The sequence below is a fragment of the Pezoporus flaviventris genome, unplaced genomic scaffold, assembly GCF_033815535.1.
Source record: "Pezoporus flaviventris isolate CSIRO_AGI_PZ_B2104156 unplaced genomic scaffold, CSIRO_AGI_Pfla_v1 ptg000007l, whole genome shotgun sequence".
Taxonomy (NCBI): Eukaryota; Metazoa; Chordata; class Aves; order Psittaciformes; family Psittacidae; genus Pezoporus; species Pezoporus flaviventris.
Genome location: NW_026892555.1, coordinates 75,541,561 through 75,559,456, shown reverse-complemented (window position 1 = coordinate 75,559,456; position 17,896 = coordinate 75,541,561). Strand labels below are relative to the sequence as shown.

Here is a 17,896-nt window from a genome sequence, read left to right as displayed (position 1 = left end):
GCTCTCCACTTGGACAGGGCCTTCAGAGACCCCTGAACCAGCTGTGGCTCTTGCCATGTCCAGCTCCCCGTAAGCGTTCTCCAGCCACAGCTGGAGAAAATATCTGTTCATGTCTCATCACATTCCTGCCAGAGACAAGGAATGCCGAGAAGGCCGAGAATATAATTAGGGTGTCAGCAAACAGTGACTCCTTTAGCTGCTCGCAGGCGCACGCTCGTTGGCTGGTGGCACCCACCGCTGCCTCCCCATGGCCGCTTGCGCAGAGCATGGCCTGACCTTGTCTGGCTCTCTCTGCCCAGGGTGCTGGCCTGGCCGGAGGCCACGCTGTGGAAAACAGGGAAAAAGAACAGGGGGGTGTCAGAGAGGGCTCAGGAAAAGATCTGCCTCTGTGACTGCTGGTCTTGGGTGCCTGCCATGAGGGCAAATGGGCCAACAGGTTGGAAGGCCAGGGCCTGTCTGAAAACAGGCATGAGGATTACTGCCATGGTGCTTCATTTTGAGGAGACTGAGAACGGCCACAAAGTGTAAACAGAGTCACATGAGGAGAGTCTGACTTTCTCAAACTAAGCCTTCTCTTTCAGGGACCACAAAGGCTTTGTTTCTCTCTCCCTAAACAGAAAGGGTCAGACTGCAAGCAGTTAAATGCAAGACATGCACTATGATGGCAAATCACATTATTAGTTCACATTCTTTACTTGCAGTCTTGAAAGTCTCTTTTCCTTCCTCCCTTTTTCCCTCCCTCCCATCAGCAAACCCTCCTCTGACTATTCCTCCATCAGTAAAGAGGACAATTAGCTCTTCCTTCAATTAGGTATACTGAAATATAAACCAGTTTATTTCCCCAAAGGGCACACACAGACCTCAGACAAAAGAGTGCTCAACCACAGACAGAGACATCCCACTCACAGGCAGTACTGCACAGCATTTGCTTTTGCACCTAATAATCAATGATAGAAGGGGGGAAAAAGGTGCGGGACAATATGACCGCCGCTAGAGACCTATCTGCTCTGTTCCAAGGAAGAGAAAACTGCTCCTTTACCAAAGACAGGTGAAAAAATCCTGCAACTAACAAAGGTATGGCTCAAAGAGAGCAGAAGCACTGCCGTCATCCTTTGGCAGGGCTTGTCTGTAATGGCACTTCTAAGCGAGGTGTCAGACAACCGTGAACACTCTCCCAGTCCCTGAGACATGGCACAGAGACCCACTGGGAGGAAAACCAATGTCTGTGAGTGGTTGTGGAGGAAGATACTACCCAGAGGTAAGTCAAGCAGTAATTAATGCTCTACACAGGCTGTTCTGTAGCTCTGAAAAGCAAGTCTCCTTTGTCTAGGTGACTTGAAAGGTGCACATCTTCCTGTGTCTCATGAGCAGAGGAGCATCTGGAGCCAGCACTTCCAAAATCTACAGCCAAAATAGATTGCTCATGACAAGCCTACCTACCACAAGCTGGTAGTTAATTCACACATCATTCAGTGCAACATTTCTTTGAAGAGCCAGGTGTGTCAGTGGCAAGCCCCACAATGACAAGGTAGCCTCTGTAGTGCAACAGGACCACTGTCACAGCCACAGCTCTCACACATTTTATACTAGTACTTCAAAGGAAATTTCACACCATCACTTTGTTTGATTTTTCCATGTTGCTGTTTTCCATCTTCTAACCGGGAAGGCCGACACACCGGAATGAAGCATTCATGGGATGGGGGGATGAAGTGATGTAGTAACACCTGGACCTTTCATCTGGATGTCTTACAAACTAGGTGATTGTGGAAGCCATCACAGATTTACTTTAAACAGCCCTTAGCATTCCTCCAAATTAACTTCTTAAATATTTTTTTCCCAATCACCTAGAACCTTTAAAACAATCATTTTGTTTATTTAAAAGAGGGTTTTTGTTTGTAGCATGGTTTGGCAGGACAGAACCCAGCACATCTGAAAGAAGAGAGCTCTACAGAGGGCTCATCAGTAAATGAACACTATGGAACCACTCCATAGTCTAAAAGTAACATTAATATTAGATACTAAAAGCTAGTACATAAGCACTGTATGTCAGCCCCCTGCGGTAATACCTGCAGGAGGGGCAGGAGGCTGGTGACACCACAGCTGGGTGTTTTCTGGGCATGACCTTAGGGGGCCTGAATAGCAGATGAGAGTCTGAGGCAGACAGCAGGAGACATCACAGGCTGCCACTGTGCTATTTAATACAAGGGAAATAAACTGCCAACTCCCACAAGTTTGGGGGTCTTCCTTCTTACTGTTTTACTTGTAAAAGTCTCCTTCCCTCTTCCGTTTCAACCCTATTAACCAAGTGGATAAATGATGACCCCAGAGGAGAAATTTTATTACTGATTCTTCTCCCTTTCTCAACAATGTAAACTCAAAAGACGCATTCAGGTGAGAGAACAGAAACTGCTGTTAACTCCTGCTTGCCGGCATGCTGCAAAAAGGAACGCAATCCTCCAAAATGCAAGTGCATTCATGCTGCGAGTCCAGAGGGGGGCCATGAAGATGATCAGAGGGCTGGAGCACCACTGCTATAGAGACAGGCTGAGAAAGCTGGGCTTGTTCAGCCTGGAGAGGGCTCAGGGGAGATCTTAATGCAGCTTCCAGTACCTAAAGGGGGCCTACAAGAAATCTGGAGAGGGACCTTTTACAAGGACAGTTAGTAGCAGGAAAAGGGGGATTGGCTTTAAACTGACAGATGGGAGATTTATATTAGATATTAGGAAGAAGTTCTTTACTGTGAGGGTGGTGAGGCACTGGCACAGGTTGCCCAGAGAAGGTGTGGCTGTCACATCCCCGGCAGTGTTCAAAGCCAGGTCAGATGAGGCTTTGAGCAACCTGGTCTAGTGGAGGGTGCTGGAACTGGGTGAGCTTTAAGGTCCCTCCCAACCCAAACCAGTCTATAATTCCATGATTTTAAGTTACTCTGTTTGCTCTTGGACAACCTGAGGGCCCAACCCCGCTGTCTCTCAGCGCACACGCTACCCTTGGCACACCACGGCCTCGCGTTTGTCAGGCAGTAGGCGGTTCCAGAAGCACTGCTGGCTTAACCCACACGCCTCAGCTACACCTCCATTTGCAGCCTGCCTCACCATCGCCACCACACGGCGGTGAGGTGCGGGGCTCCGCTGCCCCGGCGCGCCGTGCCGTGCCCTGCCCTGCCCGACTGCGCAGCCAGGCAGCGGCTGCGCCCTCCCTTCGCCTGCAGCGACACCTGCCGGCCCGCGCCCGGGGCGGGCTGCCGGTGGAACGGAGCTGTGCGGGGCGCGCGGGGAAACGCGGCACCGCTCCCCGAGAAGGGTGCCTTTGTTTTCCTCCACCCCCTTCTCCCTTTTCTCTCTCTCCATTTTTTCTACCTTTTCTCGCCCCCCAATTAAAGATGGCCAGGTGCACACAGGTCTAACACGGGCAGTGCCCATGCGAGCTACCAACACTTGCAGAACTACCTCATTTTAGTGAGGCAAGCGCAGGGAGACACACGGACAGACCTACCACATTCAGCCTGCATAATAATGTAATATCCCTCAAATGAGGGGGTTGAGGTTTCGGCGATCAAAAAAAATTGCTGGGTTTTCATCAGACTGAAAGCTTGACCCTGATGAGTGCGCACAGAGGCTGCCTACCTACCACAGCCTCTTGCAGCTGCTGGCTGCAACGAGAGCCCAAATGAAATCGATCCCATCACAGACCTGGTGAAGAACTCCAAACGACACAGTTCCAAAAAGGGGCAAATTGTGCAAACAATCCCCTGGAGGCAGCAGCTGGTGAGTACATCTCAGGGTGCTTTTTTGCCTTTCCATCAACTTAAATAGAAGTCAGGAATAGAGGCTATCCTGTCTGCTAGGTACATCCTGACTTGATTGTACAAATGGCAAGTACATCCAGAAGAGAAGATGCAGGGGCTGTGCAACAACTGCTATTAGCTACTAGGAAAACAAGAATTGAGCCCTATACTCGACGTACAGTGCAAGAGCTCCCTCTCAAACCTAAAACAGGATATATGACCATATCTGCTGTTCTGGCAAGATACAAGTTTCCACCTTGCTCTTCATCCTCCTTGACGAGTTTGTGACAATGGAGTTGCCACAGCCACACAGAAGTAAATTTGGCCAAGGTTTGGTCAAGCTTCGACTCAGCTGTCTGAAGGAAGTTACAGTTCTGAACCAACACTCCTGTCTAAGCTCTGCTACTATGCCTACTGCGTCACCAGCTCAGCATACCACTCTACCCCTCAGCCAACCATTTCTACACATTACCACACAACTTTGTTGCCCTCCTCCCAGCCTTGGAAGAACCCCTGAACAGTAACTTATTGTTTTACATAGGTTACTATGTTTTGCAGCTTTTAAGAAATAACTGACTTGCACAACAATTTCAAAGTTAAAAACTAAAAAATACAAAGCTAGAGAGAAAACCAGCCATAAACCAAGAAACAAAACACTGCCACATAAGCTGGTTTATTTTTATTCCCTTGTAGCTCCCAGGAATTTTCAGTTACAGATCAAGCTAATTGTTTTGAAAGGCAAAGACAATATGGTAAATATAACACCAAACACATGACAGACCTCACAGTAAGGCAAGTCTAAAACACATTTTAGAACATAATGAATACACATTTCCATTGTGTAACTACCTTTCACAATAAAAGTTAACAAATTAATTTTAAGTAAAACAAAATGGGAGAATTTGAAGGTTTGCATGCCAGGAAGTTTGCATGTCATTTCCTTCAAAATACATAAATGATAAGTAGTTTTTATAATCTTATCCCTTTTAAATAAAGCCTTTTAAGAGCAGCCTTTCATACAAATCAACTTCCACTCTCTTGTTGCAGGAATCACCTGCAGAGTGTATTTACACTTTAAGCTAAAAGGTGACAGTTTTTGTTGTGGTTTTTAGGTATGTTGGCACTCCCAGCATCTGATATATTCACTATTCATTTCAGAACATAACAATTCTAAGCAGAAACAGAACCTCCTACATACTCCTCCCACGAGTGGAGAAGCTGCACCAGATGTTGAGTTCCTTCTACTGCACTCTCCAGACAAACAAGGATTCTAATGTCCTCCACAGCAGCTACCAGTGAGGACTAACATTACAAGAACAGTAATATGAAGAGACATGGAAGTTAGCAGGCACTTGCTTATCTCCTATGAGTTATCGTACCTGAAGAGGGAATTCTGTGTAGGGTTTGAATTTGTGACTTGCTAACAACCAACCTTCATACTCCTTTATCATCACCTCTGTTTGCCATGATCCTCTCAATGGGTTGAAAGGGAAGAGCTCTGAATTTTCAGTGTACCAGACAACAGGCTTCTAAGTAAGAGATACCCATGGCATGAAAAACCCCAAAGCATAAGGAAACTTTCAGTAACATCTCTCTTATAGCATAAACTACGGCAGGCATTAAATTCCAACTGCAAAAGAATTACATTGCTTCCCATGACCCAAGATTTGTACAGATTGCTTCTAAGCAGCATTACAGATAACAATCGGGACACTGACAGCTTTCTTTTCCAGAAATTTCAATTCATCATTATCTCATTAGGTAGGGAACAGGCAGTCAGCTTATGCCTGACGATAAGAGCCTCACCTAGCTTTTTAAATCAAGGTAATCTATAGTGATTGCATTCCTATTCAGAGTAAGCCCTTCAAAAAAAGGATTTCAGAATTTCCTATTTTTATGGGCAACAAAAGCCATACCTGCAAAATTTTTACTCTAAGCTAGTATCTATTAGATATTTTCTTTTAGACGTCAACTTTCAAAACATGGATTTAAAGTTGCTGTGGATTTAATAACATAGATTTCATTGTCATCCCATTTCAAAATGGGACTGGAAAACTCAGCAAGCAGCATCTGCCAAAAATCATGTGTTTATAGCATAGTCTCTTGGCACATTCTGACCGGAATATTATAATGTCTATCATCTTCAGTTATGAGAGTTACCACAGGCCAGTCCTCCTCTGGGTCATTGGGATAAAGTGTGATGAATTCATCAGTACTATATTTATACAGCCGATACACTTGGATGGTATACTGCAGAGCATAAGCAAGGAGAAACATTTCCACCTACATTGGAAAAAAGCAGAAATACAATGAGTAAAATTGCACATATCCTTTACAAGATTTTTCTCATAGAAATAGTAAACTAATACCTATCAGATCTACTTTTTCAAAGGAAAAAAAAAAAAATGAAGAGTGTAGCTCTAGTTCAGTATCTTGATCATATATCTGTAAGACACCATAGCTTTAATGTGAAGCTCTTCAGACCCAATGGCATAGTAGGATATTAGTCCTAAAGAAAAGCTACTTTACACAGAGAATCCCGCTCCCTACTGCCCTGCCACAAACAGGCGGAAAGACATTCTCTCATATCACTATTCATCCTGTTAATTCACTAAACCAGACAAGAACAAGTTTCAGGCAATGATCCTTTGCCTCTTATAGGCTACTTTGAATCCTCTAGCCAAATAAAAAGCAGATGGAAAGTCCTTATAAAGCCGGTTGATATTAGAAGGAATTCAGAATGAGCAGCTGGAAAACAGTCTATCTTGTCTGCTACAATGGCAAGTGTATCCCATTACAAATAACAACTTAAAAAGAGTAGCACTGAAATAAATAAATCTAGTCAGCACAAACACACAGACAACATTACTTATTGACTAAACGTGGCAGCAAAAAAAGTCAATCAAGAATTGGTTACTTATCATATAATCATAGAATAGTTAGGGTTTGAAAGGACCTTAGGATCATCTAGTCCCAACCCCACTGCCATGGGCAGGGACACCTCACACTAAACCATATCACCCAAGGCCTCGTCGAACCTGGTCTTGAATATTGCCAGGGATGGAGCATTCACAACCTCCCTGGGCAACCCATTCCAGCCTCACCTCCCTCACAGGAAAGAATTTCCTCCTTATATCCAGTCTAAATTTCCCCTGTGTAAGTTTTAACCCATTACCCCATGTAACATCACTACAGTCCCTAATGAAGAGTCCCTCCCCAGCATCCCTACAGCCCCCCTTCAGATACTGGAAGGCTGCTATGAGGTCTCCACTCAGCCTTCTCTTCTCCAGGCTGAACAGCCCCAACTTTCTCAGCTTGTCTTCATACGGGAGGTGCTCCAGTCCCCTGATCATCCTCGTGGCCCTCCTCTGGACTTCTTCCAACAGCTCCATGTCCTTTTTATGTTGAGGACACCAGAACTGCACACAATACTCCAAGTGAGGTCTCCGAAGAGCAGAGTAAAGGGGCAGGATCACCTCCTTCAACCTGCTGGTCACGCTCCTTTTGATGTGGGCCAGGATACGGTTGGCCTTCTGGGCTGCAAGCGCACACTGCCTGCTCATGTTCATTTTCTCATCGACCAACACCCCCAAGTCCTTCTCTGCAGGGCTACTGTGAATCTCTTCTCAGCTCAACCTGTAGCTGTGCCTGGGATTGCTCCAACCCAGGTGTAGGACCTTGCACTTGGCATGGTTAAACTTCACAAGGTTGGCATCAGCCCACCTCTCAAGTGTGTCAAGGTCCCTCTGGATGGCATTCCTTCCCTCCAGGGTATCAACCGAACCACACAGCTTGGTGCCATCGGCAAACTTGCTGAGGGTGCACTCAATCCCACTGTCCCTGTCAGCGACAAAGATGTTAAACAAAACCGGTCCCAACACCGATCCCTGAGGGACACCACTCGTTACTGGTCTCCAGCCGGACATTGAGCCATTGACTACAACTCTTTGTGTGCAGCCATCCAGCCAGTTCTTTATCCACAGAGTGGTCCATGCATACTGTTATTTAACAGTAACAGCAACCTGTGTCATCTATACTACAGTCATCAGATTTTTAAGCCAATAAACAGAAACAAAACATAGTACTTCCACGTTTTCAGTGTCTGCAATTAAGTAGTGAATTTAACTTCAGTACCACACTTGTAACATCCTCAATGGGATTTTTTAAAACAGATGTTTCTAAAATCTTTCTGGCAATTCAGCTCATTAACCACAACATTTTGGTTTTGGGCTTTTTTTGTAACATGCATATCATTTCTGCAATGTATAAGGCAGTAACTGTGATTAATTTATCAGAATTCACCAAGTTCATGTACTACACACCACCTTCTCTTCGTAATTTGAGTATTAGCTTTTATCATAATATTTTTTAAAAAGCTAATGATTGAGACTACGATACTATTAATAGAATATTGTACGTCCAAAGGATGCTACCTGTCAGCTGTGAGACAAAAATCAGTGTTTAAGAGGAAGGCCTTTACATACTGTTACTACAAACTAGTGGTTCTACTTTGTTTTTCCAACAAAAGACCAGACAGTACACTATAAGGTTTTGCCAGACCAACAAAAGTTTTGTGATTCATTAAACTACTTGGAACTAAAATCTCCAAAGCAGGAAAATAATAGCGTAAGAGCAATTTTTCCTTACTTGTTCGAGGCCTCCACTGTGACCGATATGATTCAAGTGATTATGCATTAACTGACAAGGGTTGCTAGATGTATCCCGTGCAAACAGTAACCATGAGAAGACAGGAACTCTCCTTCCATTTTTATCATCATTGTATAATTCAATGGCAGTGTTGAGCATCAAAAATTTCAGTGCTTCATAAAGACTGTATTCCTCCTCTTCATTTTTAAACAATTTATCACAAGCTTCTTGTTTCTCAATAGGACCCTTGATTTCACTTATATTCTTCCACTATAAAAAAAAAAGAAATAACACACAACATCTACCAACAGCAATCACTGTGCAAGAGCTGCAAAAAGCTGCTTGTGAATTGTCAGATGTTCAGCGCAGGCACTCTGAATTTAACTTATGAAAGGCTTTGTGCGATTTTAAATACCACCAAGAATACCGCCACAGTTGTAGTCCTTTCATGGTCAAGTTGAGATAAAGATTAATTCAAGCAAAATCAGCCTAAGCAAAGCAAAAGAACAGGATGCTGGAAATTGGTGCAAGGCAGAAAATCCAATATTGTCATGGGACAATAATCAATAAGGTAATAACCTTTTTTACTTCCTGTATCATAAATCCTACATCCATCATGTTCTTTACATTCCATTTACTCAGAAAGCAGTATTTCATAGCAGCCCTCAAACTGCCTTTACAATATTCTTAAAAGCCTTTCACAAAAGAGAATACGCATACATATTAAGATAGGAACAACTGAAGAGTTTTTACATAGGTTCCAGAGTTTAAAGGGGTTGAAAGATAGGGCTAGGTAATATAATATGAACACTGAAAGGGCACAATCATTTTCCATTACCCTTGAACAAAAACACATGAACATGGAACAAAACCTACTCCTTTGAAACTACTTCAACATTATTCTGTTGTTTTTCTTCACATTGTCTGTTCAAGGCAGGAACAGCATTACCCATAGTATACGTTGTTCCTTCAAATAAATACAAGAAACCACAGCAAAATGTTAACTCTATTATATTTATGTCTTCACTGAAACCTGTCTAACTAAAAGCTTTATGCACAGCTGCTTACAGATTAATTCCAGCAGCAGCCTAATGCAAGCAGTGAAAGACCAGAAAACTCACACAGATCTACATATTTTTTCCTTGAGGAAATGATAAAATACCTTTTTTTTTGCAGTATACATGAAGTGACTTTCACTAGTGAAAGCTCTATTACGCTAAATTCACCACATTCAAAAAACTTGGTAATTTTTCTTATTTACAAGTGACCAAGAATAAACAAAAAAAATCCCAACCTTTTTCCTTAGGAGTATTAAATAGTCTTTAATTTCATCACTTATTTCTCCCATCCTCCTGCTCAGTTTCTGTTTTAGCTGCCATTGCTTGATCCAGTCATACCTGCTCAGCAGATTTTCAGGAAGCTGGAAGTCAAGAGAAGAGAAGGCAGCATAAGTCTTGAAAGGAAAAGCCACCAATTTGCACCTTTTTATTGATTTTATTTTTTTTTTAAACATTTTGCACCTTAAAAAGATCCCTAAACCATCTGTTCTTCTAAAGAGATGTCACAGTAAGATGGCCATAATTTAAACACAGCTGGCTCTACTTAACACTTTCTGGATAACAGCCAAATAGTGGTCTATTACTTTATTTTTAATTAAAACAAAACTCCAGCAGCAGATGACACTGACCATGTTTGAAAGTGTCCCTAAACCAAGAGAAGAGAAGGTTAAAGATGTGATGATATCCACCAGATAATCCAGGACTCTCAATGGAGTGTAAACTGCTTTGCCCAGAACACACAAACTGTGTTTTCTTTTCAGGGAACATAATCAAAACACTATGGGACAGGTTTTATTATAAAGAAGAAAACAACCTGGGCATTAGTTGATTGACAGATCATACTTTAGCCTTTGAACTGCCTCTTTTATGCTCACATGCTACACCTGCTCAATTAAAAGTTTTTACACTTCTCTTGAAGGACATCCTGGCAGCTGCATGCCCAGTTTATCCTTATTTATTAACCCTGGACTGCGAGCCTACACAGAGTCTGCATCACACATTCATCATTTACACTTCCAGCAGCAGCCTGGATAACTGGAACCTTACTCCCCTGAAAGGGGCCACTTTTGTATAGGAAGCTTCTTATATGTTTCCATGTTCACCAATATCATCAAATAGACTTTGTTGCCACAAGACAATTTCTGGAACATTCTTCTGCTTTTAGGAAGGCACCTCACTTTGCTTATCCATCAATGCTCCATAGGATCTGTTCCTCATATCAGGTTGGAGCTGTTCCTCCACTTATTTTAAGTAACATTTAAGAAACAGGTAATACACAGATTCTGGAAAGCCTACAACATCCAATTTGTTAATCTACTTCCTAGAGAAACCATACATGGCACCCAAGAACACATGCAGTAAATTTGAAAACTTGTTGTTTTTTCAAATGTGCTCAGAATAAGTTGTCTGTACTTTTGTTATTGCCAGCTGCATTGTGGAAAATATCTTACTGCCATATTACATGCAGTAAAAAGAACAAGAAGGCAAGATGAAGACAAACAAGTTACATTACAGTCAGCACTAGTTACATTTATACATTATAAACAGGACCTGGACTCAATTTCAAGTTGGAAAAATCACTGTAAACAAGTAAAATTCAACATTACCACTTTGCAATTTAGGGGATATTATGAAGTGAGCATATACAGCATAACAGAAAAATGAGATCACAAAATTATCAAACAGGTTAGAACCAACATTCCTTTACTGTCAGAGATCAGAGCTTGACACGTACCATAGTAAAATCCTCACTCTGCAGCCAGCTTGGTAACTGGGTTGCTTGACTTAGTGCCTGGAAAAGAGTTGCTCTGAAAGCACAGTAGTTATCACCTCGTACTCTCCTTATAGATGCAAACTTCTGAGCAACTGCTTCATATCCCTAGGAAAAAAAAAAACCACAAAATCCAAATAACATAAAAGCATTAATGAAACATTTAGCATCTTGCACTGGTATCACAAAAGATATATTAGTATCCAAATGCTAATGCTATTAGGGAAAAAAAAAATAGTCTGACCCACTACCCATTTTGAAAATTCGAAAGTGAAGCGATCACCCCTCTGTACTCAGCACCAGCGAGGCTGCAACTCAAATACTGTGTCCAGTTCTGGGCACCTCACTACAAGAGAGACATTGAGGTGCTGGAGAGGGTCCAGAAAAAGACAACAAAGCTGGTGAAGGATCTGGAGCACAAGTCCTGTGAGGAACAGCTGTGGGAACTGGGGCTTGTTTAGTCTGGAGAGGACAAGGCTCAGGAAAGACCTTATCACTCTCTACAACTACCTGAAAGGAGGTTGTAGTGAGGTGGGGGTCCATCTCCTCCCAGTAACAAGCACTAGACCAAGAGGTAATGGCCTCAAGCTGTGCCATGGGAAGTTTAGATTGGATATTCGGAAAAATTACTGTATAGTTGATCAGGCGTTGGAACAGGCTGCCCAGGGAAGTATCACCGTAGAATCACAGAATAGTTAGGGTTGGAAAGGACCTTAAGATCATCAAGTACCAACCCCCCTGCCATGGGCAGGGACACCTCACACTAAACCATATCACCCAAGGCTCTGTCCAGCCTGGCCTTGAACACCATCAGGGACGAAGCATTCAGAGCTTCCCTGGACAACCCATTCCAGGGCCTCACCACCCTTACAGGAAACAATTTCCTCCTTATATCCAATCTGAACTTCCCCTGTTTAAGTTTTAACCCGTTACCCCTTGTCCTGTCACTACAGTCCATAAAGAAGAGTCCCTCCCCAGCATCCCTATAGGCCCCCTTCAGACACTGGAAGGCTGCTATGAGGTCTCCACGCAGCCTTCTCTTCTCCAGGCTGAACAGCCCCAACTTCCTCAGCCTGTCTTCATACAGGAGGTGCTCCAGTCCCCTGATCATCCTCGTGGCCATCCTCTGGACTTGTTCCAACAGTTCCATGTCCTTTTTATGTTGAGGACACAAGAACTGCACACAATACTCCAAGTGGGGTCTCTACTTACTCAATATATGTCACATGTATTTTGTTTCTGCCTCAGGGAAAACTTTTGTTTACACTGAAATATCTTGACACATGAATCAGCACATTTGTCCCCTCCCTGCTTTTCCCATTACATACACTTTCAGCAGAAGCATTAGCACTGAAATGTAACTTGTGAAGTTCAGCATGTCTCTTCAGCAATGTATTTGTATTTCTCTTACTAATCTCTTGAAGGTGACACACTGATATTTCAATTTATGGAAAGTACTTTTAGGTTTACTTGCATACCATTAGACATGAAAATTGTGTTAAAAAAAACAAACCAAAACAAAAAAGCCAACCAACCCTATGCTTTATTTTTTACCATTCTAGGTCAAGACTATTTTAAGAAAACTAGCACAAAGCCTACAAAAAAATCCAGGAAAAATTTAAGAAAAACTGAGCTTATTCATTAAAGTTCCCCATCTTAAAAATTATGCAATTCATCAACTGCAGTTATTTGCCTTTCGCCAAATAATTTGGTGATCTGCTCTGCCATTTCAACAGCCCACGAAATTGACCATTTTATGGTAATAAACCAAATCTAGAACTTCAACTGAAACCAGCAATGAAGAACAGTATTGGTCAAAACACTACGCTATCAACAAGTAGCCTTATTAAAAAACACATTTTGAACATATGAACAAAACTATCTTCCAGTTGTCAGCCATTTCTAAGACCAGACACTGGAAAACATTGCAATTGCACTGCCTGTTTTAAAGGTTGCTCCTATAGGAAATCACCTACTAAACATACAAATGAAAGCAAAAGGCCCCAACAAAATTCAACAAAAAGCAAACTGATACCTTTCTCATCCTTTTTGCTACTGGTGTATTTCCTCTCCATTCTTTTCTGCAATACTCCATGATGTCCATTTCAGGTGCAACACTTAGTTTATATTCTGTCAAAACAGAGTAAGTAACATTAGGAAGAGAACTACGAAACAGAACAACTGAATTTCTAAATGCACTCTCACTTTAAAATAACATTGGTGCCACAGGAGACTGGTAGCACTCAGTAATTAATAGTAGCTGAGAGGAAAGAAAAAAAAAAGCTTGCTCTGAAAATGACAAGAAAAATAATTTTGTTCCTATGTTCCTCTCTTAACAAAATATTAATTGGCAAAGAGTAGAAATTAGTTAAGTACTCCTCATTTTCTTAGCAATCAGAAAAATATCTGTCAAGGGAGAAAGATAATAGATCTTTCTGAAGAAGCCAGAAACAACGGTAGAAAGAGGAAGTAACAGTTTTCTCTTGGAATCCCTTCAGCTTTCATTTCAAAACATATAGCACTAAGGTTTATCACGGGATCCCAGCAACAGATGCTGCTATAATGACTATAAATCAGTAATTTTCAAACACAACACTCTTAATGTAGGCTATATGACTGCTTTCCAAAAGATTTACATCCTCTTGTAAAATAATTATTGAAACATGGGGAAAATATACTAAGAGCAACTAGTTTTACATAAAACCTATCTTTCATGAAATAAACTCCACAATCTATTCAGTCTTGATAAGTAACTTCTAGTGCATACAGAGACATTTGTGCACAAAAATCCTTGGGAACAGGGGTGTCAAATCATCACAAATTAGTGCTACTAATTAGCATACAGAATTATAATACTGTATTTGAAACAACACAAGAAGTTTGAACATACCTGAAGAGCTTGTCGCACAAAGTAATACTCTCTCTCTCTCTATTTCTTTTGCATCACGATACATGTCCTCCTCACTGCAATAAGCATCAACACATGCTTCATGTAACAGCACAAATCTTAGCCACTTGCCTTTCCCCCCATTTTCAACCCCCATCAAAATACTTCTTTCTCCAATTTTTTTCAACTCAGTTTACTTTCCATCTATTCACCTCCCTCATATACGACAACTACATTAGTAACAAATCACTGCCTGAATTTCTTCTGGGTGTAATGAGGCAACAGAATACTAAAGTCCCTTTATATCTGTAAATCTTACAGATAAATTTGCGAAAGACACAAGCCAAGATCCTATTAGCTGAGTATACAAATACTACAACCTACATGTGCAACTAAGAACGCATTAATCACCAGAGCTTTGTAGCTATGCTCCACCGAGGCTGAGCAACCTGCCTAGTAACAAGCACAATACATGACAGAAAATCACAATGAAAAGTAGCCAGCTATCTGCAGATGGTTTGAACATTACAAACTCAAAGACATCAAAAATTCTCACAATCCAAACTGCAGCCTACAGCCTTACTGAAATCCAGACAAATACTTCCTCCTTTAATAATATGGGCTTTTTTGCTGTCTGAAGAGTCAAATGTCTCCATCTGAGCCTATACACAGAGATTCTTAAGTCAAGTTATGATCATGAGAGAGGAAATGATGGCCTAAAAGGACACTGTTTCTATGCAAAGCCTATCATTATCAAGAAAATGATCTCAAAGATAGGGTATGAACATTACTGTTGAAAATGAAGGTTCATGGAATGTTAAAAAACAAATAATAAACTGCACATTCCATTAAACATGATTCTGAGTGGCAAGTCATATAATCACCTCTACCAAATAACTAAGACAGGATAAGCAGTTAGAAAGAGTGCAAGAAAGGCTTTAATGCAGCCAGCTGTTAATTAATTACTCCCATTAAACTTCAAAGACTACACCAGTAAATCATGGCTCTATATTTCTTCTCATCCAAACCAGCTTACTTAAAAAAAAGATAACATTCCTAACCCATTTGCATACATTTCCCTTGAGAAGTATGAAGACAAATATAGGTTAATATCAGGAAACTGTAATCTACTGTGCAGTCATACGAGACTACAGTTTAGTTTTTACTCAAGTTTCAAACCTTTACCTGTCAAACTAGGCTTCCTGGGTGCTCAAGTAGCTGCTTGAAATCTGACTCATAACAACACTATATAATATTTAATCAAAAGAGAAACAACAGATACAGCAGATATTAAGCACAGGATTTCATAAAAAGAGTACTACATGCTGAGAAGTAAAATCAAAGAAATACTTATCCCAAGTCCTTATCCTCGTTACAGTGTGCCACTGGATAAACCATAATCTGCATGTGTAATCTCATTTCTCAGCAGAGATTAAGGCTGATTAAAGTTTGTGAAGAATTTCAGGAATGATTAATGACCTTAAAAACACTACAAAATAAACCCAAACTCCTCAGTATTCGACAGCAGCAATCGCTATCCTAGCTTATCTATAAGCTAAGTACTTAAAATATAAAGCAACAAGGTCCCTCTCTGAGCATGAACAAACCTGCTTCTACAAGAGATCTCAAAGGAGGCGGCAGGGCAGAGGGAAGCCTTAATTAAGGATACAGCCTCAAATACATTAGGTTATAAGGCACAAAGAGAAAAGTGCTCAATTCAGTAAACTAGTGAGTTTACTTCAGAAAGAAGCTTGGTGTAGAGCAAGCAGTGTCATGTTCCTCTGCAGTATTACCTCATCTTCTTTCTGGGAGCTTACAAAAGAGAACCTGTAGATCCAGAAACTGACAGATCAACATGCAGTGTGACAAAATACTGCAATTTAACTAAGTTGTTTTGAAATCAGGGTACAATCCATCTGCCCAGACACTCATTTCAGAGTTGAAAGTGCATCTTAACATTGTTCTAGTAAAGCATACAGTTAGGTAAAACTGTGGAAACAAGAACGTGGAAATCTAAGCCTTTTCCTTTAATCTTTACATTAATATTTAACAATAGAGTGAAAATAAAATAGCAGACGGAAAAGAATAATTAAAGGAAAGCATGCATGCACAAAAGAAAAAAATAAATAGTGCATAGTGTTGTGTGCAAACACTTGAACTGCTGAACTAGTAAATCAGATTCTCCTGAAACAAAGATACCAAGGAAAAAAAGACTACACATGATGTTTTACTTAAGAGTATTTTGGTATTTGCTTTTGGAAAACAACCAACAAAAAAAACCCGTTACACCACCAAAAAAAAATCCAAACACCTAAACCTAATAGTTTGAGATGCCAGCAAGCACAACTAAGCTGGACAGAAGGGAAAGGACTATGGGCAAAATATAGTTTTACATATTTGTCCTAAATACCCTTAGCTGGTGAAAGAAGATTAACAAACTATAAAAATAAGGTGGCCTTCGTAGTTCAAGATCTTACATTCAGACCTATTTCACTAACCCTCTAACATACATGAAATTTTGCCAAGAAATTCACTTTCATGAACCGAAAATACCCCTCCCTTTCTACAGAAAAGCTGCTGATATACATACATTAAAAAAAACCCTCACCTTCCCTCAGATGACTCCACTGCTGAGCAATTACTAGACATAGGTAGATATAGTTCACAGTTTCTAAATGCATCATGATCTGTCACAAGGGATTTAATAATTTCTGTCTTCTCAGGTCTCTCAGTATTTCTGTATACATAGCCCTTTCTCAACTCCGATGGAGACTGCTCTTCATGGTAAGCAGCTGCTTTTGTTGAATCAAGCTCATTAGAAGGAACAGGAACACTCACTTCCTTTTCACGCTTCATCAGCTGTGTGGCAACACTCACTCTTTTCAGTGTTTGTTCTGCACCCACAGGAAGGCCGGTTGGTTCTGTCATCCACCCTTGAAAATTATCCTGGCTTTGAAGAATGAAGAAATATATGAAGAGTACCTCTGATAAACAGCAAGAGTACATGCTTTCAGAATATTATATCCTGAGAACTCAGAGAGTACTTAAATTATTCAAAAACCGGGAACAAAAATCCAGACGAGATGTATAAAATAACACAGCACCCAGGCTATTTCCAAACCCATCTCTCTGGCAAGCCACTATATAGATATGGTCTCCTCAGCCGTGATACTCTTAATACCCGCCATATACACCTTAAAACCCTACAACATGGTACTATTAAAAGCCTCCGACCTGCCACAAACTTCTCCTTCCCATTCATCACTGTCTTTTCGCGCTAGAGCCCTGCTAGGTACCAAGCTGTCTCACAGAGAAAAGCTCGAAAGAGTTGTAGCCCTTCTTCCTCTCTTCACTCCCCGCCTCGCTCCCTCGAGAATAAGCCGGACCTTGCACAGCAAATCACTAGCCGCACCGCCACACCGCGCGGGGCAGCTGAAGCCTCCCTCACCTTTCCGCTACCCTCCGTCCGCCCCAACACCGCCCGCCGGGGCCGTGTGGGGCAGGCAGCGCGCCGCCACCAGCCCGCCGCTCGCCGTTCATGCCGGGGCTCGCTGAGGAAGAGACCCCCGCTCAGGGCGCGCCTTCCCGGTTGCGACGGCTGCGGGCGGGCACGCACGGCACGCTCATGGCCGACACAGCGCGGGAGGACGGAGAGCAGAGACTTCCCGGAGCCGCGACAGCTTCGCTCTTGCTTCCGCGTCGCCTGCCGCCGAGCTCCCTCGGCATGTGCGTCATCACGCCGGAAATGA

At 41.9% G+C, this 17,896-nt stretch overlaps 2 protein-coding genes across 3 annotated transcripts in view; both read right to left on the bottom strand.

The window, feature by feature from the left end:
• Nucleotides 1-17,896, bottom strand: part of OTULINL (OTU deubiquitinase with linear linkage specificity like) — an 82,474-nt gene that overhangs the window by 25,010 nt on the left and 39,568 nt on the right. The gene's annotated exons all lie outside the window — the stretch shown is intronic.
• On the bottom strand, nt 4,449-17,749 carry OTULIN (OTU deubiquitinase with linear linkage specificity). Of its 2 annotated transcripts, none has more exons than XM_061449240.1 (8): nt 17,596-17,749; nt 16,756-17,097; nt 14,151-14,224; nt 13,296-13,390; nt 11,225-11,368; nt 9,726-9,851; nt 8,432-8,701; nt 4,449-6,067 (listed from the first exon to the last, which is right to left on the bottom strand). In XM_061449240.1, exons 1-8 carry the CDS (start codon nt 17,685-17,687, stop codon nt 5,873-5,875), a joined length of 1,338 nt encoding a protein of 445 aa, XP_061305224.1. In that variant the 5' UTR covers nt 17,688-17,749; the 3' UTR covers nt 4,449-5,872. The 2 variants fall into 2 exon arrangements, with proteins under 2 accessions (XP_061305224.1, XP_061305225.1); XM_061449241.1 differs by lacking the exon at nt 17,596-17,749 and adding an exon at nt 15,941-16,136 and having other exon boundaries at nt 16,756-16,863.